Below are 24428 nucleotides of genomic sequence, written 5' to 3' on the forward strand. Positions count from 1 at the left end.
ATGATGTAAAGCACACTCATATTGCGTCAAATCTAGACAAAAGAGCTAATGTCACAAAGAACGTTCTTTATCCTGAAGTACCGATACCAGTAACAAGACAGTGCGTAAAATGTTGAAGAAGTATATTTATTTTTATCTCACAGAAATATTTTCGATTGATTATTATTATGGCAACTTGTAAAAGTAGGAGTATTCCCATGATTACTTAGTAAATATGTATATATATGAAACGATCATGATTTATGTCAGAATTCCGTTCTTTGAGCGGGTGTATTTGCTAATAAGTCATAAATAGTAATTTGTTAAGTGTTGAGCAAAACTGTTATTATGGTGATAAAATTTTCGATTATTTTGCCCTAATAGTACAACGATAACCTATGGTACCGCAATTCTTGTTCGTAAATATAATCTTGGTTATTTACAATTTATCTTCCCAGAGGAAGTAGCTACAGCCTGCGTAAATCTTACGTTTAGCTGTTACAGTTTTCATATAGTTTGTGTCTAGCATTGGATTACACGCCTTCGTGGCACACGTATAGAATGTACGACCCTCATTTGGTCCGGGTGAACCGACGAAATATCGACGAGCTCTCTTACCACAGCAACACAGAGGAGGTGTACGTTTGTATTGACAGTTGTAATTATTGGCGTCTGCTTTTAGAGTCGTAATGGGTGTAAAAGCTTTGTTAGCAGGCGAATTCACTGTACTTGGGGCCTCGGGTGTAGTAGTACCGGTATTACATGATATGTTTTCCTTTCCTGAGGTATGGCCTTCACCAGAGGCATGATTTTTGATTTTATTGAGATCATCAATATTTAGACATCTGAAAGGGACTGGGAAAGTATTAATTTTAGCTTCTCTTGCGCCACTATTTACTAAATCTCGAGCACTATTACAGTACTGGAATGAAGATTTCTGGGTAGAAACCGTACATGGGTTACCAAATGTTGCGGAATTATCAGCGGCAACTGGTATGTTTATTTCAGGCTTGATAAGGTTTACTGACGTTGATAAATTACCAGGTGAACTCTCATTATTGTTAGCTGTTTTCCGATCCCTAATGGTATTGCAAAGAGGCTCTTCGTATAGGCCCAGATTCAGATTGGGACTATTCTGACCGTTATTAAATGCAGTTATTGGAGAAATGAGACTTTTATAAGGAGTGCTTACATCTTTCGTTGAATGTATATGTCGATTTGGCTTTACCATGTTTTCATTTAGAACAGAATAGCTGCTAAAAGATGTTTTAGATTTTTCGCGTATGCAAAAATTGTTACTGTGATCACTTTTATCGTTTATTCTCGTTAAATTTTTATACTTGGAGCTAGTGTCCTGGTACTCATTCACTTTGTACGATAGTGCATTCATTCTTTGTTTCAGCATTTTATCACCGGAATTAATATCTTTTTGACCTATCATGCCAGTAGCAGCCATTGAAGTCGATGCTATCGAAGCTGCACTCGTATTAGACAATACAGTTGTGGCATTTGCTAGATTGCGATTAGCTACGGAACAAGTAAATTTTTCTTCCTAGAGAGCATTTCATAACATTATAATAAAATTGAGTATCATTGGAGGATCACTTCTAAGTCTAGAATTATCCTACTAACTGGAGGTAGTGCTATCCTCTTGGTTACATCTAATACGCATCCATCGTGGACCATTTTTGAGCATAATCTTGCTGTATTCTTAGAATCATCTAGTCCTTTGATAGTAAAACAATCCTTTTTAATCTAGTGGCATGATGTAAAACTGAGATATTGCTATAGAATAAATAAAGCTACTAAGGTACGATTTATGGATTAGCAGACAAAGCGATGTAATCTGCTGCAAAGAACTTCTATATTATACCTGAATGTTCTCGACCTATAAACTTTAAACCTACACTCTCCATACTGCCATTTAATCCTGTCGGCTTCTTACCATAAAACCTCTGTTTAAATAGTTTAAAGTTTAGTTTACATTGACTTTTATTTAATGTAAGAAAGATTGATTTACCTTGTATAAAGCTCTCAGATCTATCCACTGGTAAAATTCAGTCGGTAGTTTAATTTGCTTTTTCTTACATTCATAATAAAGACATACACCGATGTCCCAATCTTCGATTTGGCAATAGATGAGCGTAAGTTACGTCATAACTAGCTCATGCAATATCGCATGATAAATTATAGCACAATATATAAAATAGTTGACATTACAAGCATTAATTAATTATCATACAACCTGACCATGTCACGAAAATACAGTTATAATAGTTTTTGTGACCAGCATCGCGGCAATTTTTGTTAAACAGACGTATGTTCTTATTTTTTATTATTTCATCCAGCCACTTACGAAAGGATACTAAACAAGTAGCCAGCGGTATTCCATCATCTACTTGTTTCTGGGGGCATGATTGTGTATAATTGTATAAAAAAATTTAAGTAAAAGTGACAAACATAACTGTCCATCGTTTATTTTAAGGCTTATAATTAATTATTCTTACCTGAGTAATTCCGGTTAGAGTTTTACAAAATTCACTCAGTTTTGGGTTGATAGTCGGCTGGACATATTGATGAAAAACAGCTTCTATCTGCTGCGTTAAGACGTTTAGCAATACAGCCGGGAATTCAACTAAAGAATGAATTAGAATGGCATCTTATTTATTACTGAACAATACGTAGTTCCTATTCATCTACCTCTATTGATTTATTCTCTAAATAACGTCATATCGTATTACTGATTTCGCTACTATATCTTGAAGAGTTATCTTTCCAACAAGTAGCTTCGAAATCTATTATGATCACATAAGAAAATTTTTGACCTGGAAGAGAATATTGCAATGTTACCCGTTAGAAGACTTCCTCAGATTTTTAATGTATCTCTAGCAAAGAAATGTATCTGAGAAAATATATATCAATTTATATGGAAATACTCACATATATTTCTTGAACGTTTTTTACAAGGATCTTCAGACGATGTAACTCGGGATCTCTTTCTAACCAGCCCCAACTGTCTGCAGATGAGAGTTAAGATATTATTCCCTTAGGTGAATGTGAGATGACCATAATTGGTTGTAGAAACAGTAATTGAGGTATTATAGTTCCTAATTGAAAACCGCCTACACCACACAGTGCTGTAAGTTAAATTAAATTAAATTGTTTACTGTATTAAAAAAATAATATCTCGATTTTTCGTATTACTTCAGCAGAGCCCATAGTTTACCTTTTTCTTTTGCTAAATAATGTAATAATAGCAAACTACAGGAAATTTTATAAATTTTACTCCTGTAATTTCGTATCGATATAGTATTTCAAGTACGGTAACTATATGATATACAATTAATAAGTACGATGTACAGTATTGTAAAAGGTAACCCTAGCGATAGCCACATAGGTAATAAAAAAGTGTAAAAATCCTGCATGATCTTAGCTATGATCCACACTGTACAGTACATTACGTAAGCACAATTAAGCTTTTAACTACTGTTATTTAAATTTTTAACAGATCACAGTAAACAAATTGTTTTATCGAGTATTTAGTAAACATTTGAGATCGTGGTCATCATGGTTCGTTAGTAAACAGTAATCTCTCTAGTTTGGCCACTTGCACTAGCTTACGATAGTAAATTAAACAAATAGAACAGTAATGATAAAAATAACATGATTACCTGGCGATTTCCTTAGTAGATTTCATCTAATATGAAAATATAAATGTTTCTTTCTTTTTATTACACTTCAAAAAGCTACTTATGAATTTCTTGCAAGGGACGCGGATTCCATAAATGCTGTACGCTGTGTTGCACACATTTAAACCTTGGATATACCTTTCTTGCTAAATGAGAATGAAATATAACGTACAAGTATGACATACAGACTAAGGAGGACCAGTTAGGCCAGATTAGAAGGTCTTTAAGGTTTTATTTAGGTTTCATTAATTTAACGTAATCGGAAACTTTTTTTCGAAATAAATGTAGGTCAAGTATTTTTAATCTGTTTTGTGTACAAGGCTATTGCAGCATTTATCATACGAAATAAATGATATTGAGCAACAAAATATATGAGCGAACATTACCACTTTATCACAAAATGTCTCGATGTCATATCCGTTGAAAACGACTTGTTGTTCTTTAGTTTTAAAAAATTAATTTTATTATTTTAGGTTTATAAATTCAAAATACAGTACTGTACTGTACAATGTACAGTACATACCGTACAGTACAGTACAGTACAAGTTTACACTGTACACTGTACAGTGATTTGAAATTTTGAGACCATTTCTAGGTAATCTGAAATATCGAATGAAAATCGGGTGTACAGTAGACTCTACTGTACAGTGTACACTACAAGTGCAGCACAGCATTTTAAAGCTGCACAATACTGTATAAGTTCTGTGAATCAGTTAGATGATAACAAAGGCAAATCAACTGTAATATTGAAGTCTCGAATATTTATTATTAACTAAAATTAAGTTACTGTACGGCAGTATACGCTTCTAAATAACACAAACTAAGTCGAATGTCCTCTGGCTGACAGAGTCAGAACTTGAAGTGAATTTCAAACGCACATTTAAGTAACTTATTGTACTGTATATCGGTACTACAGTACGTTGGTTGCAGTAGAAGTTTCTACTTAATAGCAATGACTATTGCCAGTTTGCTAGCAAAGCTTAAAAATTAATAGGAATTCTTTCGAACGAAAGCCAATAGACTACAAAGTCGAATTTAGTTTAGGGATAATTTTATTAACGGTAAATAACAGACCTTTGTACGGTATGTACACATAAAAACTCCAAAGGATTACAATTTTGAGCAATTTTCTTTATAATATCTATCAATTAGAAATTTCAAATGGAAGGATATTGCACAATTAACCAATAGATAAAAATACTTCGGTTACCTCTAACCAAGGTTTTCACGATTTATGAACGCCTTCACAAAGCACTTGAGCATTCGTATAAACCCTGCCTATTTATTCTTTCTAATATTGTGTATTAGGCAAGCCGTGTAAATTGATCCTCGTAAAGACTGGTCAATTAATAAGTGAATTTGTTTTAGATTTATTATAATATAAGCTCTTGTAAGCCAGGTAAACAAGACTTATTCCCCGGTAACGAGAACTCGTTATTCTTAATAACAGCAAGTTTTTACTTTTAATTAATCAATTGCCACGACATTGCTTCTAAATTCAGTTTTATGATCTTTAATGAAAGAGCTCCACTCTGAGTCTTCACAGTTAGTTATCCCAGTACCGGCAATCAACTTTAATGAAGCATTATTTACGTCCCGATCCTTGACTCCAACACAAAATTTATATGTTTCCCAAGATTCTGAAACTAAGGAGTCGATCCACTTCTTGTTAGAATAAATATTATCGTAATTTAAACGATTACTTGTGTACATAACGTTTGAATTAGCTTCACCCAATCTAGGTAATTCGGCTAAATAGTCATTTCCGAGGGCTGATGAAGTCTGCAGGCCTCGAATTAGTCTACTGTCTACAGGGAACAAAATGAACTGTAGCTCTGAAAAGATGATATTATTGATGCTTAAATAAACTTTCCATCTTCCAGGGATGACTGGTTTCAAAATTTCTGCCTTGAAATAAGAAAATCTCCAATTGGATTCGATAGCCAAGAATCTATGATCAGCTATTTCACCGTCAGGTTTAACCCACGTTAGATTACAATGAAATTTAGGACCCAGTCTCCATCTTTGAAAAACAGTTAGCTCATCGTTTGCTGACAATATACCATAGTTGCGAAAGATTTGCTCTTTTTTATCTAAATTACTACCAACCTTTGGAAAGAGAATACAGTGCATAGAAAGTAAATTTTTCATACGTGCAATTCATATCACTGAAGAATACGAAATGTGGCAGCTGATGCTAGCAACGATGAGTTTTACCTGCATATCATACAGACGCTCTGCGCCTTTACTTAAGGGCATAGCCCACGCTAGTTGCCTTTTTTTCATCCATACTTCTAGAATTAAATTTGTAGAAATTAAGAAAGAGACTAGCATCCCGGCAAAAGTATCGTTCTGATTAATTAGGACAAGTTCCGCAAATTCCAGTGATCGATCAATTTTCTTTTTCAATAAAGACGTCATATTACTTCTTGCTAAGCGCATGCAAGATTCAATGTAAAATTTATAACGGCTACATTTTCCAGCAATAAATTCGCTAGCGTGGCATAAATTTTGCCAATAATGGTATCGGTTTGGTTGCCTGAGCTTCTTACCAAGTAAAAGTTCGTCAATCATGTTCAAGATCTCTTGATTTACCAGTGGTTCAAATTTTCTAGCGAAAAATACTGCCTTCGACGTATCTATTCTTGATATATCGCTGCGTCTATAATTACTTGGTGAGCATCCGCACCAATCAACAATTTTCCGATATTGACAATGACACGATAGATTAGTCTTCCAATTGATCAATCGAAGGTTATCATAAACTATTGTGCCACAGAATTCACTATTTCGGAGAACAACGTGAAAGAATGACTCCGCTGGGAGAAGAGCATATTTATAAAATAGAATTATGTCGTTAATAAATGGATCACTGGAAGTTACTAGGTAACTACAAAACTGGTAGGATAAAATAATCCAATCACTTCCACCATAAAAATGCAAATGGGAGGGAATGCTCCTCTTACCAATTCGCCACATACGATTATCACATTCGTAGAATAGGAAATTTAAACCTTGACGTTTGACGAACTCAGCAGTGGAAATCGACATACTGGAAATGAAGTTTTTTCCTTTTCGAAGAGACAGGTATGCGGTAAACTGATCAATTTTTTTTATTGGATAATCAGAACCGCTCAAGTTAACATAAAAATCCCATTTCCATTCCGAGAATCGTTCTAATAATAAAACGTCTTTCATACAACGTAGTAAAACATCAAGGAAGCTTGAACTACCCCACATTGGCTCAAGATTCCAAGATGTTACAGCTATGTTTCTCTCTTTTCGCGTATCAATAAAATCCCTTATTTTGTTGCACAGGTATTCACTCCTCTAAAAACGAAGGAAAGAATGAAGCTTTAAAAAAATAGGAATATGTATAAATTACTTGTTATTTGTGCATTTCATAACTTCAATCCAGTAATTTAGTTATTTAATTATTTTTATATACAGGTATGCTTACAATAATACTGTTATGGTTGTAACGCACATTAGCCTCATAATATCAACAAATGCAACCATATTTGATGCTTTAAATCGTGACTGACAATAGTTAATGGATAATAAAGGTTAAGGTGCTTAACTAGCATTTTCTTTTAGTAGTCTCTGGCATGAATAAGGTAACGTCTAGTAAAGTCACTAATCTCATTTAGTAGTAGTACAAAAAGTAAGTATTCGTATGTTCTAATAATAATAACTGTGATGGCAAAACACATTGCTGTACACGGTTATCATACCTTCTCATCTGAGTTGTTACGCTACGATCAGATTAATTATTTCATTTTAATCACTTGATTAATTTAATTATTGCTACTGCAGCACAGCACTCCTCTTACCTTGTCAGTATGTATGTAGTAATAATGATTCTTGTTGTAGATAGCGGTTAATAAACGCTTAAATTGTCGAAAATCACGTCCATGGACAATAATTATAAACAGGATTTTAGCCGGTGCATAATCCTAAAATAATCAAGCGTGATTCAGCACAGGAGAATATTATAAGTTTTCTTTCATATTTCATAGAACCGCGAATAGCAGTAATAGCATTATCATGTGTTAAGAAGGTACAGAAAGTACGTAAATAAATTATTTTAACGAAAATATATCGCATTTGTAGGGGAATAATGATACTATAAGATACGAATGTATAACATTAAGTAGTCTAACTCAATTAAGAAATTTTCTGTCACAAAAAGCACGATATAATTTCATGAAAGGTAGAAAATTGTATTAATTCATAATGAACGACATATTATTAAACGTTTTATAGCAGAATTATTTTAAAAAACATCTTTTCGTTAATTTAAAATGTTTACGTAAAATCAAACATAAAATATAACAATACACTGTAAAAATAATTACGAGTAGTAAGGTACAAAAGTTAAGCCGTTTACTGGTACTGTACACTGTACAGCGATAGCTATAATATGACCTGATCAGTAGATGATTGTTCATCGCTAGATCTTGGATTACAAGGTTTAGAAGGCAAGGATACATTGTATAACATCCTGATTTTTGCTAAACACGCCGTCTGCAGTATGCCTATTTTACAATTCAAACTTCCAGCTCGCCTATAGGCGCTTAATGTTAACTCGTCTTCAATGCGACAGACTGATCCATAGGAACTTTCAATTAAGATTTTACTTTTGGTAACCAAGCTTCCATTGCATCGATTCTCAATAAGAATGCTATTATTATAAACTTGTACAATTTCGCACTCTAATTCCAGATCACGAATATCCATATTCTATCGATCAATTATAAGTACAGATAGATACATCAGCATCTCAACAACAAATGTAGTATTGTCCTATGTCTAGGGCTGACATAATAATACAGCCACTGAAAACAGTCAACATTTTATGGCGAATATTGTTGTGTATTAAACATGAAGAATGAGTGAGTGTGAGTGCTGTCTCTTGTTTACCTCCTCGAACCCGATATTTGTGGTACGAACCTTTTCATGATCTTGAGATCTCGGATTAGCGCAGTCGTCCAATGATGGAGAAAGATTATAAAAAAGAAATTGAAGGGATAAACTTGCCAATATTAAGCCAAAAAGTAACTTGCAACGGATTCGAGGCATGACGTAAAGTTGCATCTGAGATTCATAAATAAATTTAGGAACAAGTAGTACTGCTACATTTTTAATTAATTTTATTTTAATGTACAGTACTACATCTTCAGTTTCTAATTTTGCCGTAGTTAAAAAGTGTTATAGGTGCATAATAATACTATTATTATATAAATTAATTGATTAGATTTGCTTAAAAGAATTAAAACTTGAATTTTTCCCAATTTTAAGTGCAGCACTCCCCTTTGAAATGCCGTTTTTCTACACTATCATACACAAGTACTGTACAGTGTACAGTACTGTACTGATTTTGTATTTATTTATTTATTTTACTGTACGTACTGTACTGTACTGTACACTTACAGTTAGAATGTTATTAGAGATCCAGGGCATACAGTACAGTAGTACTGTATAGTACTGTACGTACACACTACAGTACAGTACAGTACAGCACTAGCAGTTCTGGGCAGAGCGGCAAGCAATGATATTGTTAATAATAGTACTGTACTGTACAGTACAGCATTACTGAAGGCAGTACAACTGATATACCGTATACTATAAGTGGTGTGGATATGTGAATTAATTTTATTATTTCGATAGATGTTTTGAATCGTACTAGGCTTGAAAGAGATTTATTTTTGACATGAATCTTATACGGGCTCAATGTATTATATCTCCTTTTAATCGTTGTATGAACAATAAAACCGTTCTAATGTGGTATAAACATGTTCGTGCATATGTAACATGTACTATTAAAGAGATCATGCTAGGAGAAATTGCTCGAAAACGAGAGAGGATTACGATTAAGGTTTGGTATTCGCATTAAATGCGTTGAATACAATAAACATAAATAATTATATTACAGTTATTTCTGTTATGAAATTTTATTTGTATTTAAGATATACTGACTGTAGTGTGATTTCGAGGTATTTATCTCCAGGGACTTCTCTTCCTGTCATCTCCTGTACTTAAGCCCCTAACCATAACCTTGAATCTTACTTATTGTTAATATAATAAAATTACAATACTGTACTATGATTCTTCCTACCGCTGCTAGGGATGGGTGCGATTATGTCGATCTCAAAAGAACGTAATTTTTTTAAATGTAAGTGATGGCTCTTGCGCGAGTAAGCTACAGGTGGTTCTTCCCGCTTCCGCTTGCACGAAGTAAGTTAGCCATATTTCGGGAATGTTAGTTTCTACTTTCTACTTTACATATTCCAATACCGTTTAAGAAAATCCAAGGAATGGGTGAATAATGATGATAAATAATAGCTAAAGGATCGCTGCTTCTATTTCAATAGGCCGCCTACAATTGGAAGCTCTGTAGAAGCATGTGGAGAACTAGTGGAAAGTAGCCACAAGGGTCAACTTTACGAATTACAAGCCGATACAATTACTGTATTAGGAGATATGTTAGATTCTAACGTGAGTACTGTATACTTTAGAACACGAGCTCTGACAAGCGGGTGACATAACATATTACAGTATTAGTAAATTTGGATCGCGAAATCACAGATATATCTGAATTTATGCTTTTACGATGCATACAGTTTCCGTTTGTTCCTGGAAGACGCTATAGCCTAGAGTACTTGAGAAAATTTCCACATTTACGAGCAAGAACTAATGTTTTCCAAGCACTTTTGAGAATAAGAAGTCAAGCTTGCATGCAACTTCATAAATACTTTCAGGTCTAGTTATATTCAAATAATGTTGGATACGGTCAATTGTCAATGGTTTTTTATGGCTTTATCTTTTTGAGGCAATGCTTGTAGTATAAGTATAAACCCTAAAGAAAATAAATTTATGAGTGTAAACTTAATTGAATTAAGTAAGAAGGATCTGCTATATGCATACAGTAATAATAATGTTCGGTATTTCATTGTTTATATTTAGGATTACTATTATACATTTATTCACTCTCCAATTATAACTTCCAGTGACTGCGAAGGTGCCGGAGATTTGTTCACTGTCACAGTATGATCATATTATATTATATTCTACACCTTTTTTCTATCATTGTATTAATTGTATTTAGATTCGCTATTCATAGATTATATTAATAACCTAATTTAGCCTAAAAATAAGGAAAACACTGACAGAACAGATGATCAGCGAATTAATGACTTTTTCAATAGTCCAAGCTTTTTAACAGTATCAGGGCAGCTTCATGCTGAAGCTCTTATGAGGTTTTACTTTACTCATAAATGGTATTGATCAGTAAAAGTAGAATTACAATAGTATTGACCATTTTTGCTTTGTATTTCAGTTCACTATCACATGTATATACCTTTGGTCCGGCTTTCAGGGCTGAAAAATCTCATACACGCCACCACTTAGCAGAATTTTACATGATCGAAGCTGAATCTACTAGATTCGATAATATGGAAATACTAATCAGTGTGAGTGATCATATGCACCATACTATATATACTCATCCATACATATATATTCTTTTATGCTACTACGAAGTATCGTTTCTTATATCGGTAATAAAAATTTGTGCGCTACTTAGAGTACAGAACACTTCGTTAAAGAAACTATAAAAAAGTTATTGGTGATATGCCAGGATGACCTAAGCTTATTTGATGGATTTGTTCCTCCAAATCATAAGGTTACATTAAAGATAATATATATTAAATAATACAGCATATCTTGATTTGGGAGACATCTCATTCGAGATTAACACAGACTTTTCATTGGTATATACTTCACAGTCATTGATACTTACTTTCATTTATAGATAGCCTTGGATGACTTCCTAAATTTCTCATGTACCAGGTGAAGTTAATGCTCTTAGTAAATTCACGCAGGTATTTCCACCCATCTAATATGTTGTTATAATGTTTAGAATGACTTATAAGGACGCAATAAGTGCTTTGGAAGCCACCAGCAAAAAGTTTACCACATATCCTAAGGTGGATTAAATAGAATTTGTTATGGCTTTGCTCTTTCAATTTTTTATGCTTATGTACATATTTCTATATATCTATTTAGTGGGGCGAAGAATTACAGAGTGATCATGAAAATTATTTGATTCAAATGAGCGGAAATAAAGGACTTTTTATAACAGATTTTCCTGCTAAATTAAGGCCTTTCTACTGTAGAAAAAATGATGATGACAAAACAGTTAGTGATTATCGGTCCTAATTATTAGATCTAATTAACTTATTTAGATTAAGCTGTATTACCACGTTTATTTTAAATAAAGCTAAGTGACTGTACTGGGCTAAATTTATATTAGGTTGCAGCTTTTGACTTTTTAGTGCCTACTATTGGAGAACTAATAGGCGGAAGCCTTCGTGAAGAAAGATTTGATTTATTATTAAACAACATGAAAACCTTTAATATATCGCAGGAATCCTATTCCTGGTACAATGGATGTCATATTTACTAACCTAAGAGCTAGCCTTCCTTAATGAAGGTATTTATTTAATTATATTTATAATTGGTCGCTAGGTATATTGACTTAAGAAGATATGGTACTATCCGTCACGGCGGCTTTGGAATGGGGTTTGAACGATTCCTACAGTTTATCTTAGGCCTTGCAAATATCCGCGATGTCATGCCATTTCCTAGATATTCTGGATCGTGTAAATTATAAAAGAGCTAAAGTACAGTTTACGTATGCATTTGCAATAACTTATTTTGCGAAACCTAAATATTCATGTTTAGTTTAAAATCTGAAAGCTGCTAGTATTTAAGACTATGCGTATTGTCCTAATGTCATAGTGAAGTTTGGAACGTCAACGGTAAATTGCACAATGAATTGATAGAAAGATCTACTATTAATGAATATAATTAACTTTTGGACCGGCAGATACATTGTTTACTCTTTTGATATGTACTACTGCATGTTTCAAAAAAGAAACACAGCTTTGTTGCATAACTTAAATTGCACATTTCTGTTTGCTGATGTATCTGAAACAAATTAAGTCGTGCGCGAGTAAACGTGAAGATTTACATATATGAAGATATACTCATATCTTTGCTATTGGTATGATGAATAATTAAGTTTTGACTTTTAAAATATCAATAGTACACTTGATCAACATCATCCAAAAAAGATTCTAAGTTTCTAGGATAAGGTTTAGTTTTTATTGAACCAATAAAATAACTGTATAATCATACTTGGGTTGAAATGTAATGGCTAATAAGACCTTTGAAATAATTGCTGAATTGCACATGGACATGCATATTACAGGCAGTTATTTAAATACTATGGTACTAGCAGGAAACTCATGTTTTTATGAAATGTAGAAAAGAGCAATATTTCAGATATGTCTTTTATATCAGAATATTATTAAAAATATTTAATTGTAAATTCATGAGCATGTGATTAATCTATGACTTTGGTTGCGGTCCAGGCATTGACGGTAGCGCCCCCAACCCTTGAGTGCTCGGCCCATAACCAGAAGCGGCTGCATTCGGACCTAAGAGGATCTGTGATGAAAATAATGTAAATGCTTAATTCCAACAAAAACTTTTAGAGCTGGAGGAAAATTAAGCAAGAACCAAACAATAAAGACGATTGTCTAATTCACCTGTCTTTGTTGCTGTAGCTGCTGTTCTTCTACAGTAACACGTTCAATTTCTAACATTACGGGCAAAACAAGCATCATGAATGAAGTACTGGTAATCCATATCGCTTTAGATGTGAACCATATTACATTTTTTCCACCTCGCATTGAAAATGTCGCTATTACACTAATAGAATTTTGTACAATTTCTGGAAACATATCGGTTAATCCCCACAATCGTTCACCGATAGTTTCTTCTATGAATTCATCCTCTTCCTTTAGGGATTTAATAAAAGAATTTCAGAAAGTAATAGAGCACATAATGTGTCAACAATATTGCGAGTGAATAGTCACGTTAATGTTAATAATATGTTAAAATAACAGACAGAATAGTTAGAATTATCGTATCGTCAAGGTATCGTGCAATGATTTTATGAAGTTTCTACACAAATTTGAGTGTGAACAGTCTGTAAATTCAAGATCGTAAAATAGGCTACTCATGCAGAAAATACCTAGTAAATTAAAGTAAGAAAGCGAAAATCAATAATTTGCAATTAATCATATACATCGAAATATACGGTGTTTCAACGCTAGATAAACTGCATGTGTATTTTAGAGAGATTTGACCTATCTACTATAGCACTATAAATCATCGCAACTCGTCGTTCTGCTGACTCTTGAACGACACGAGACAGCAAGGAATCTCGTAGGATTGAATATTGTAATACGCGTAGCCTAATTAAAATCGATTTGCGTCATAACAGAATCGGTAAAGATGCAGAGTATTAACGAATTATATTAAATATTATACATGTGCTGTGCTTACTATTGTTTTATCCCTTATAATAAATAAACCGAACATGTAAATCTGCGCCTCACCTCAGTTATCGAGTGATTTTGATCATCGGTTTCTGATTCACTAATAAAGCTCACCATCTTGTCATTAGTCCTTGCACCGAACGTGCTGCGATCAACTTGGGACGGTAGCTACGTACTTTGGAGTGCAGCTGTAATGTCAGCCCGCGTTAAATGTACAGTACAGTACATATGTACAGTACATACAGTATGTACCGTAAGTACTGTACAGTACAGTACAGTACAGTACAGTGTACTGTAGTGGCAAAAGACTAAAAGAACTGTACAGTACAGTACTGTACTGTACAAGTGCACATGGGCCACTACTGTAGAAGTGAGCAGAGACCATACTGTACTGTACTGTACTGTACTGTATGGAAAAGAAGAACTGTACTGTACAGTACCGCAGACTTTCCTGTATTGTACTGTACTGTACTGTACTGTACAGTACAATAAGTGTACAGTGCAGTACAGCACATCGTTATAACCACCTTCAATTGAAATACAACGTTAAGTCGGTGATACCATACTAAAGTACTAAAAGGAAGAAATTATTAAATCGTAAATCATAAAAATACTGTTTCCTCTGTCCATGTCCAATCTCCATTTTACTCGCTACGTCTCCATACGTAGATGGACAAATGAGTGCAACTAATTGAATAAGTGAAAATGCATGGACAATTGTTAAATAGCTATATTTATGTGTTGCGAAAGCATTTATTGATCTGATGGAAGGCTTAAGTTTTCGGTCTCTGCGATCTGATGATTTCAATGAGGTTCAACATGTCTGTCGGTTGTTATTCCCTTTAAAGTAAGTTACGTCGTCGTGTATATTATATATAAGTTACCTTTAACATGATATTACAGTACCAGTACATAACCGAACCTTTTACTCTGCGGTTATTACCAAAACACTGCTGTGTATCCGTCATCGTTGTTGAATTTTACTGTTATGTATGGCACATGTTGCTATTGGTAGTCCCTGTTGCTAGTCTACTACATTATTGGTTTTGTTTGTTTATTGTGTATTTTTGGGTTTTCCTAATGTTCGTTTGCAACATTGCAAATGCAGTCTTGAAATTACGGTTCTGTACTTCACGCCTTCTACATACTGTACATTAACAGTATTAGCGTTTACTCACTCTATTGTATGCTAGACAAGCGAGGTGATGCCATGCAGCTAAAAGAAACTTAGAGGTTTAGTATTTCCTTTCAGCCTATATTTTATTCTCGCCGTCTGTACGCGGTATATCTAACTGATTCGGAGTCGGTTTTGATTATACTTATTCGAATTTTTAGTGCATTGTAATTTCTTATTTGCGGTTAGTAAATAAATGAATGAATAGGCTTATGACAACTTTCTCGACTTTACTGGCCTACCTAAGTTGTGTTGAACATTTTTTTTGTCTACTCACAGTAATTAGTTAACCCGTATTTGGCAATTTAAGTGCATTTGGCGTTCAGATCTACGTACGCGTATAAATGTGTACATTTACTGATGGCTCTAACAGCTATAGTTTGGGTTCATTTACTAACTTAAACACGAAAAATCACACACTTACTACTTATTTTTACCGTTTAGCTACTCTGATGAGTGGTATAGGGATATAACGTCATCGAGTAAGTACTACACAAGAGCAGGAATTGACAATTTATCCAGGATAATAGCTCTGATAATTGTCGAAATTAAATCCAAAAACGATTGTCAAAGAGAGGTATATAAAACGATATATCCTTTGTGTTCAATGTGCTGTGCAGTACAGCAGATATTCTACTGTATTTTGCTGCTTACAGACATACAACTAGTCACTAGGGATCATTTTCTACGTGTACATATATAATATAATAATCCTATATTTCTTTAAAAAATTTTGGTACATTTTTCGCCAGAGTTCTGCCAACTAAATACAGTCATACAGCACTGTATGTAGCATTGGCTCGATACGAGTATGAATAGTGAACAGTTTCAGAGCTGATCTGGTATCATGTCATTCATTGTATTACGCACGGATACCTGAATGTTGTGATAGGAAAAGAAACTGTTTTATTATTTCGCTTTAACTATATTATTATACCATTTAGTTTTTACTAATCGATCTTGCATACCTAGTTATGCTTTATCTAACAATAAATAAATGAATTGTATTATTTATTCTCTCGGTATGCAAGCGTTTTAACCATCCGCTTACGCCCTAAAAGCTATTGTTTACAGTGATAAAATATTACGTTGTAGAACTTCGTATGGATTTACTTGCACAGTACTACCGTACTATCAAATTAGAAACGTAATGCGACCAAAGAAGATATCGTCCATTGGAGCAGAAATTTTGTATATACAGTATTTTGTGTTAGGGCGATACTGCAACAAATTCTGGCTTATAAAGCTCATAAGGATATCAAACGTTTATAAATAGTGCAAAATGTACAATACAAGAAGCAGTTTGTATGAGGCTCAGCTGTATAGAATATTGCTATCCAGAGTTAATACCAGGAACCGTGTTGAAAGTTCCTACTATTCTCAATTAATAGGACTAATACTGTACGTGTATATATAGTAATACATCATATTAGTACACAATCTAACAAATGTAGCCTAATATATAATATCATCTTACTGTAGTATGCTATGTATGCAATGTTAGCGTGAAAAAATTACTAGAGTATAAGTGAATTCTGATCAAAATATACGTACACTAGTACTGTACAATACGTAAATCTCATTATACTGCATAAAACGCAGCTAATCCTAGAACGAGGTGTTTCCATCAGCAACGTGGCAGGTATTTATCTACTTTCCCTGCTGTGTAATGATAATGCTAAAGTTGACGATTACGGCTGCAAGGTGCTTGCTATCGAAAATTGCTCGAAATAAGTATGCGATTATTTATGAACTTATGACTTTCTTCGATCTTAATACGCTTGCAGGACTATGGATTACTTTATGACGATTTATCCGATCAAAACGTCGAATTAGCTTATGTACTAAGTTTAGGAGTAATTCCTGATTATCGCCGTTGTGGTATTGGTAAGTTAAACGGTTAAATCTTATAAATGCGTTACAATACGAAGCTATACTTCCTATTTTTAGGTGTAGCAAGTACATGGATTTAATAAAAAAATTTTGATATCTCGCTTCTCATCGATTATGTGATTTTAGTTGTCCAATTGAATGGATAGTTTCTAGTAATTAATATTCACTAATAACTTTGCAGATAGTAATTTAAATGTTGGCGAGTTAGCATTGATGTAAGGAAGACCCGTTAGGGTAACGGGCGTTTTATAACCTCATATTACTAAGTGCAGGTTAATTTACAGTTGAATTTATTGATATCATTTAATGATGTTCTATTCTGAATTCATATCATGTTTACTTCAGCATCATTTCTTCTAACGAGCCTCATCAGATTTTTAAAGCAAGAGAGACTAGACTGCAAAGCGGTTTACCTTCACGTTTTGACATCAAATATCCCAGCTATAAACTTCTATGAATATCACAAGTTTCAATTATTCAAATATTTACCACAATACTACTTAATTAGTAATCAATCCGCAGATGGGTACTGTTACGTCTGTTATATCAATGGTGGTAAAGGACCAATATTTATAAGAATTACATATCCTTTTAGGCATTTATTGATTAATGCTATAACGGTTCACTTACAGATGTCTGGTGTGATAGTTAAATTAACAAATTACTAAAACAATGGACAATTTCTGTTTCTACGCATAGTTAAGACTGTAATAAATAACGTAATGTAAATGTATGAATATGTAGTAAATCGATTATTTTCCATAACATTCCTTAAAAACTTTCTTAAAGGTGTGTACGATATTATAAAGACATTGCAGCCGCTATGCCTAACCCGATTAAGGAAATCCATTCGAAATATGTGCGAATTGATTACTAATATGTTTAAAAATACATCCAAAGACAGATTTGTTTTCAAAGTCTAACCTCTTTTAACACAGGTAATGAGAGTATTAATTACTAATCGTTGCGTAGCGTGTAATTAGCGGTTATTACATCAATTGTTTTTGTATTCATAATCTATGTTCTCAGAGCGTTTGTTACTTTCATTCACAATGGGTTAATAATTATTATTATTCTTACTTGGTATATTTAAGTACTTTTTTACGATAATACGTAACTAAAACTTCGTTGTTTATTGTTGTAGCTTAATATAATTATGTTATATTAATTACAAAAATGAACATAACTGTTTCATATGAATCTCGTTATTGCAGCTGCATAACGAGTATATAAATTCTATCACCCGAGGTTAATTCGATACGAAATGAAGCCAGCTTTCGTATCTACATTTTTAATGCAAAAAACGCATAACATTTACGTCTCTTATTTATGTATTTCCAAATTTCTGCTTCTGGTATATGTTTGCTCGCCTTTAACCTATTCATTATTAGAATAATATTATGTGAGATAGATAAACGTTACAATACGCAGTATCATGCTGCACTGATATTCATTAATTTTTTAATTTACAGCAATTCAAAAATGTAGTAAATACTTTTGTAAGCATAGAGAATAAAGTTCCATATTTATTAACGTAATTGTAAAGATGTGATAGCCATTTATACTATCTTAGCATTATACACATAGGTAAGCAATCGGGTTTTACATTAATACAATCCTGTATAATACACATTCGTAAATTGACGAACAGGTACAGAAAAGCAATTCTACATAAAAACATAGTGATTTAACTTATCACATTTAATTCACGATGTCGTAGTAAGTTGCCTTGAACTTAGATCACAGGTATGTGATTAGTCGAGATTTTATAAGTAACTCATCCCTTACCTTGCTAATTCACCAAAATCACCACCTGCAAGTAGAACTATAAATAGAGTTTTCGTCTGAAGAGCATTATATATTCTTCCTATATTTTGATCACTTTTTGATAACGCATCCTATGAAGTATAGATAGCTTCTTGGCAAATCGTCCCAAATAATGACGTTTCGTAAGCTAAACGATTATGCACAGATCTACATAAACTAATAGCGAAAAGCTATGGAATATACAGCAGCGATCACTATAAGAAATATTAACTACCCGGATCAACTTACTAAAAATTTTGGACTGCATTCAACCTCTTCGTTGTTTTCAGAGCAGCATGACGCTGGAATAAACATCAGTTTAATGCATGATTACGACATTGAAAAAATGATCTAATCCGTGTATATTGGTATGTTGAAACGTACACACTGTGATGCTAGTAATAATTATTACAATACCTTTTCTAACTATCGCCGGTTCATGGAGTTGAATCCAAGTAAAATCAGCCATCCCCGAAGAAGCGTTTTTGCAACTTTGTCCCACAATCTTGTATAGAAATTATACTTTAATGACATTGCTCTGAACTGGTAGAAGCTCTAAATTGTACTTATAATTAATCTAAGTTTTACCTGATCATCATTGAAACATGGAAAACAATTAGAAGATTCAGTGTAGTATTGATTTATAACATGATAGTTATCAATTAAAGTTCCTATTGGGAGAGATATAGAAATTTCCTATATTTCTACCTTATATACTGTAACTCTTTAATAAAAGAAAGACAAGGAGATTTATTTTATGTAAATTATACCTTCCTTATTACATCTTCTTATAACATTAAGTACGCTGTGACACAAAAGAAAATACATTGAAATGTTTTACTACATTAGAAACCTCTACTTAAGAAATAAGTGAAAAAAATTGAGACGAAATTGAGAATATAATTAAAGACCTTTCAGAATCGAAATTACACCGACCAAATTCTGGACCTATCAAAGTAATTCCTTAAAATTTATATCGACAATCTATAGTATTTTATGTATCAGAAGCTCTTATAACATGCCTTTAGCAATTCGTAAATGAATCAACTTCATACAGGTAATAGCATCTTCTACCGGAGAATGGCCATTCTCGTTTTCCTGAATTTGGCATCTATGACGTAAATTAAAGAATAGTCGGTAACAGTTTTCTTTCAAATGTTGCAGAATTTTTGGATAATTAACATCGTAATGATTCTATATCCGCATTTGATATGGTACTACTTATAGCAATATAAGAATCGAAATACAAAAATACCTACCAAGTTTGAAATAATAGTAGTATCATATATTGATTGCGCAAATAGTCAACTAAAGCTCAATACATACAAATCAAGCTACTAGACGTTACCCACACGTATTAGACGCTTACTGAAGGTACTCTGAAGCAAGAAATTTTAAACTTGGCTTGCTTGTTGGGCTCTTAGGATTAGAAAATTGTACCGATGTGTCGATTATGTTATTCCAGATCATCTAATAAAATTGAATATGTGCCATAGTAAGTTACAATTTATCACATCAATCTCAAACGACCATGCCATGAATTTCATAGTCTATATCAGTTACCCGCATTGCACGCAAATCGTTTTCTAAAGAGTGGCCAACCAAAATAGCGTCTTTAGGAAGTGCAGCTTTTAATAGTTCATGTACGTCGTTTAATCGAATTTTAACACCAATGAGGTCGTCTGAAGTTATGCCACTGTACCTAAATTACATTGCGAGATTTAAGTGCTGTACATCTGGCTACAGTTAACCAAAAATAAGAGGTTTCAAGCCTATGAATAAATGCAATGTCGTATCGTCTAGAATCATCATGACTCTTTCTTCACGTACAGTGATGACAATAGTTAGCATAAGTGAGTAACCAAGGAATTTCAACTTTAAAAGACATTTCATAAGAACGTGAGAGCGAGAGTCAAGAAAGTCATAAAATAATACAGTACCTTGTCCTATAATCAATGATCGGATCATCCGGTAGCACATATGTATCTACGATAACGTTGTAATACTCATCGACTAGGGCCACTCTTGCAATGGAATCACCGGTATTTGTTAAGCACTATATCGTCAATCGGTTAATGTATTCCAATATCGGAAAAAGGCTAATTAAATTAACTAATGTTACGTAGACCGAACTTTACATAAAGAACTCCATATTTGAAAATCACCATTTCACAATCCAGCGCGAACATTGGACTCTTCGGCGTAGCTGACTCATTATGAATAGCGAAGAAAGCGGCGTCATCCTCTATTTAAAAAAAGGATTTGAGATAATGCTATTCGTTCTAACCTGATATGTTAATAGATACTAGCTACGATCTCGCCATGTATATTTTTACACCTTAATTAAAGCGGTAGTAATATTTATGATTTAAAGTATTCCTTCATCGAATAAAGAATATGCACTAAAACTTACCGACATCAACATAACCCGGGAATGCATTGCCACGAAGCTGAGGAATAGTTAGCAAATAGAAATTCCTTTGTGGCAAGTTACAATTCGACACACTCGCAATCGGAGTGATTTCCGTACCTATTAATTTTGTGATTAGTCATTTCAGTTTAGAACCGTTAATGTTACATGCTAAAGCAAATGAATACACGTAGCAAAGTACGTAGCCTTATATTAACATATTGTACAGTATATGTCGAATTAGTAAAAATAATTAATCACCACGAGGCAAAAAAGCGAATTTAGAACAGTACTGTGTTGTGCTATACATGTAGTCTATATAGTTTATATGCACGGGTATGTCGATAGATAACCTTTGGCTGCGGGCGTTCTATCGCAATCTATTCGCAGAATTGATCTTTCACAATTTTTTATATAAGGGGCTTTGGATAAATTACAGAATGGGCCTTCCTACATTGAGTGCAATTACATATGAAACGATATGCAGCGCAACAGCGTATTGTACGTAGCATGATTGTTAATTAATAAAAGTGCGCAATACGAAATCTACTGTACAAAAAAAGCTTACAGCCTGTCTAATCGATGTAATAATCCCAAAGCAATTTCGATTTTGATTGTAATCGTCTTCCGTTGCGCCATTAATAGCACACAAAACCACTTTGAGTTGATCCTTATTGGTAATATTGCACCAATAGGGTTTCTTTATAACTCCAGAAGGTAAAATAATATGCAATATTAATCGTCGTAAATCTAGTAAGCTTCTCCTGCTATCGCCAATTTCCTCAAGGAGAGGAGCGAAGTCTAATTTAGGCTTATAATCCAGTTAAAAAAGTGAAGAGAGTTAGTTGATTATACTGTATAAATATAACAGTTCATTACATTTACTATTTTATTTTAGATCGTGGAAAATTATACATGTATACGCGTAAGCTCGTCAGTATTAAAAATCCAATATTAGCAAGAATACTGCAGAAAGTACGATATGTACCTTTAATCCCTCCATTAGAAAGCATAAAGTTTCTAGTAACGTTAATTCATGATTTCGTTTTTACAGGACGGACACTGTACAGTGTACAGTGTACAGTACTTACCTACTGTACAGTACACACTTATTATTATTATTTATTATTATTATTAACTAATTACAGTACTGTATGCAGTACTGTAATTGCCGGTGTCATAGAAAATTCCCCAAAATTTAGAAAATTTACTGTACTATACAGTACAGTGTACTGTACAGTACAGTGCAGCAGTAGTGTACAGTACTAGTGTACAGTACTGTACAGTACTGTACTAGTGTACTGTACTGTACTGCACTACCGTACAGTACCACTGTAGAAAATACTGCATTAGTTCTCGTAGTTGTCAGTAAACACGACAGGTAGTGTTTCAAAGTGCTGTCTTGCTAAAAGTGAGGTCTCCCTCTATTCCGTTAAAATATGCTCGTACTTCGTCCTGAAACTTAGAATTTATATTTATCATAATAATAAAATCACTCATATATATGTAATTAGGTAATAACAACGAAGATGAATTTTTCTCGTACACCTCAAGATAGCACGGCTGTTATCCGATTTGTGGAAGGCTTCGACGGGTTTTTGAACAGTGAAGGAAAGTCTCCAATTTCGCAGCCTTCTCAACACTTACCAACAGTAGTTAGTGATGATAGCATGTGCAGTGGCAACACTGATATTTCGTCTCACATATTGGATAGTAAATTTAATAATTCCTCTGTGAATGATATCAAAGTTAAGAGGTCAATAGGTAAGTCCAAATGTTCAGTAAATTCTCTTTCTGCTGTGAAAGGTTATAATTATTATTGTTTACACTGTTCGTTTACGACTTCGTTTATACGTAATAATGCAAGCAAGATATTGACACAGGTATAAGTATACGTCTTGTAATTATGGCTCTTTCATCGCATACGTGTCACTATTCTATTATATAGATACGTTGTGCTACCTCTGAAATTAAAGTAAATAAAATAACAGCGCTTTTACTCGTCAGATATGACCTAAAAATTAGATGTACAGTACGATTTGGATATACGCGTATACCGTTATTAGAGTAATAAAGAATGATTTTATATTATTAAATCTAATTCAGTCTTTCAGCTACATACGCGTACATATTAAAATTCACAGTATAATAACCGTACGGTACTTTTACGCAAAATAGCACGAACAAGACATTTTCCTAGTAAATTATAAATAAAGTAGTGAAAGTAAAGTAGAGTTTAGGGCTTCGTCCGTTAAAAAATATACGCGTACTGTACGTAGACTACTGAAGTAAATTATTAAAAGTAGAACACAGTACGGTACTAATGCAAACTGAAATATTCTACTCTGCAAACAAGTACTGTATGCAAAGTATCATGAGCATGGGTTCAACTTGTAATAATACACAACAACCGCGATGAAAATCCCCAAGAGGTTTCTCATCTGTTGAGATACACATGCATGTCTGTAACGTATATCACATACTTAAGTATGTATTACATGCATATACTTTACGCTGTCACTTGAATATTTCATACTGATTAATTTGATCAGAATTATAATGGCTTCGACGCAAAACTGAGATGGAAATTCCGAAACTCCCAAATCCGTTCCTTCCATGTACTGTAATTATGACTTATCAATGAAATCTGACCTACTGTGTATTCTTTTTCAGATTTTGATAAATCAATCGAGATTTATCAACATAAATCGAAAATTGCTCGTTTGGAAAATCGTGTTGAGACTCTTGATGTGGAAGTCAAACGAGCCCGTATTGATACAAATGAAGAAATCAATGCAAGTCGTGCTGAGTTTTTAAATCAACGTGAAAGTAAAGATGAACTTATGAGGTATAATATATGCTGTGTCAAATAAATATAAGAGTACATTACATAGCATCTACTAGATAGGGTTGGTTAGACTACGGCCAGTTTGAAGGTAATTATTTTTAGTTTGTATTGATTAAAGGAAGCCATCAGACGAAATTCTATATGTAGATTAGCAACGAGAATAATGGAATTAATTAGCAATTATGACAGTGTTCCCTATATCTAAAAGTTTTGCATTCTA

At 33.4% G+C, this 24428-nt stretch overlaps 7 protein-coding genes across 7 annotated transcripts; 2 read left to right on the forward strand and 5 right to left on the reverse strand.

The window, feature by feature from the left end:
* Positions 1–1569: 1569 nt before the first annotated feature.
* Positions 1570–2802, reverse strand: TRIADDRAFT_20827 (uncharacterized protein; the record flags this gene model as incomplete). Its single annotated transcript, XM_002109759.1, has 6 exons — positions 1570–1706; positions 1853–1934; positions 2000–2100; positions 2225–2384; positions 2487–2614; positions 2721–2802. Coding segments are annotated over 6 exons (690 nt in total), but the record flags the coding sequence as incomplete, so codon positions are not given.
* A 2333-nt stretch (positions 2803–5135) lies between these two features.
* On the reverse strand, positions 5136–7615 carry TRIADDRAFT_21022 (uncharacterized protein; the record flags this gene model as incomplete). Its single annotated transcript, XM_002109760.1, has 3 exons — positions 5136–5777; positions 5886–6998; positions 7502–7615. Coding segments are annotated over 3 exons (1869 nt in total), but the record flags the coding sequence as incomplete, so codon positions are not given.
* Positions 7616–9381: 1766 nt separating this feature from the next.
* Positions 9382–12342, forward strand: TRIADDRAFT_53048 (uncharacterized protein; the record flags this gene model as incomplete). Its single annotated transcript, XM_002109196.1, has 13 exons — positions 9382–9546; positions 9796–9905; positions 10043–10166; positions 10292–10429; positions 10635–10715; positions 10815–10927; positions 11008–11140; positions 11254–11352; positions 11482–11519; positions 11590–11656; positions 11736–11867; positions 11983–12110; positions 12198–12342. The coding sequence occupies 13 exons, from the start codon at positions 9382–9384 to the stop codon at positions 12340–12342; spliced, it is 1473 nt and encodes a 490-aa protein (XP_002109232.1).
* Positions 12343–13082: 740 nt separating this feature from the next.
* On the reverse strand, positions 13083–14194 carry TRIADDRAFT_53049 (uncharacterized protein; the record flags this gene model as incomplete). Its single annotated transcript, XM_002109761.1, has 3 exons — positions 13083–13181; positions 13283–13534; positions 14138–14194. The coding sequence occupies 3 exons, from the start codon at positions 14192–14194 to the stop codon at positions 13083–13085; spliced, it is 408 nt and encodes a 135-aa protein (XP_002109797.1).
* Positions 14195–14841: 647 nt separating this feature from the next.
* TRIADDRAFT_20891 (uncharacterized protein) lies at positions 14842–17812 on the forward strand (the record flags this gene model as incomplete). The annotated part of the gene is made up of 4 exons (XM_002109197.1): positions 14842–14924; positions 15696–15828; positions 17039–17138; positions 17490–17812. The coding sequence occupies 4 exons, from the start codon at positions 14842–14844 to the stop codon at positions 17810–17812; spliced, it is 639 nt and encodes a 212-aa protein (XP_002109233.1).
* An 81-nt stretch (positions 17813–17893) lies between these two features.
* TRIADDRAFT_63615 (expressed hypothetical protein) lies at positions 17894–19419 on the reverse strand (the record flags this gene model as incomplete). Its single annotated transcript, XM_002109762.1, has 4 exons — positions 17894–18521; positions 18933–19042; positions 19200–19252; positions 19368–19419. The coding sequence occupies 4 exons, from the start codon at positions 19417–19419 to the stop codon at positions 18428–18430; spliced, it is 309 nt and encodes a 102-aa protein (XP_002109798.1). The 3' UTR covers positions 17894–18427.
* A 542-nt stretch (positions 19420–19961) lies between these two features.
* On the reverse strand, positions 19962–21000 carry TRIADDRAFT_20882 (uncharacterized protein; the record flags this gene model as incomplete). Its single annotated transcript, XM_002109763.1, has 4 exons — positions 19962–20061; positions 20320–20420; positions 20514–20652; positions 20891–21000. Coding segments are annotated over 4 exons (450 nt in total), but the record flags the coding sequence as incomplete, so codon positions are not given.
* Positions 21001–24428: the final 3428 nt, after the last annotated feature.

The sequence above is a fragment of the Trichoplax adhaerens genome, genomic scaffold (assembly GCF_000150275.1).
Source record: "Trichoplax adhaerens TRIADscaffold_2 genomic scaffold, whole genome shotgun sequence".
Taxonomy (NCBI): Eukaryota; Metazoa; Placozoa; class Uniplacotomia; order Trichoplacea; family Trichoplacidae; genus Trichoplax; species Trichoplax adhaerens.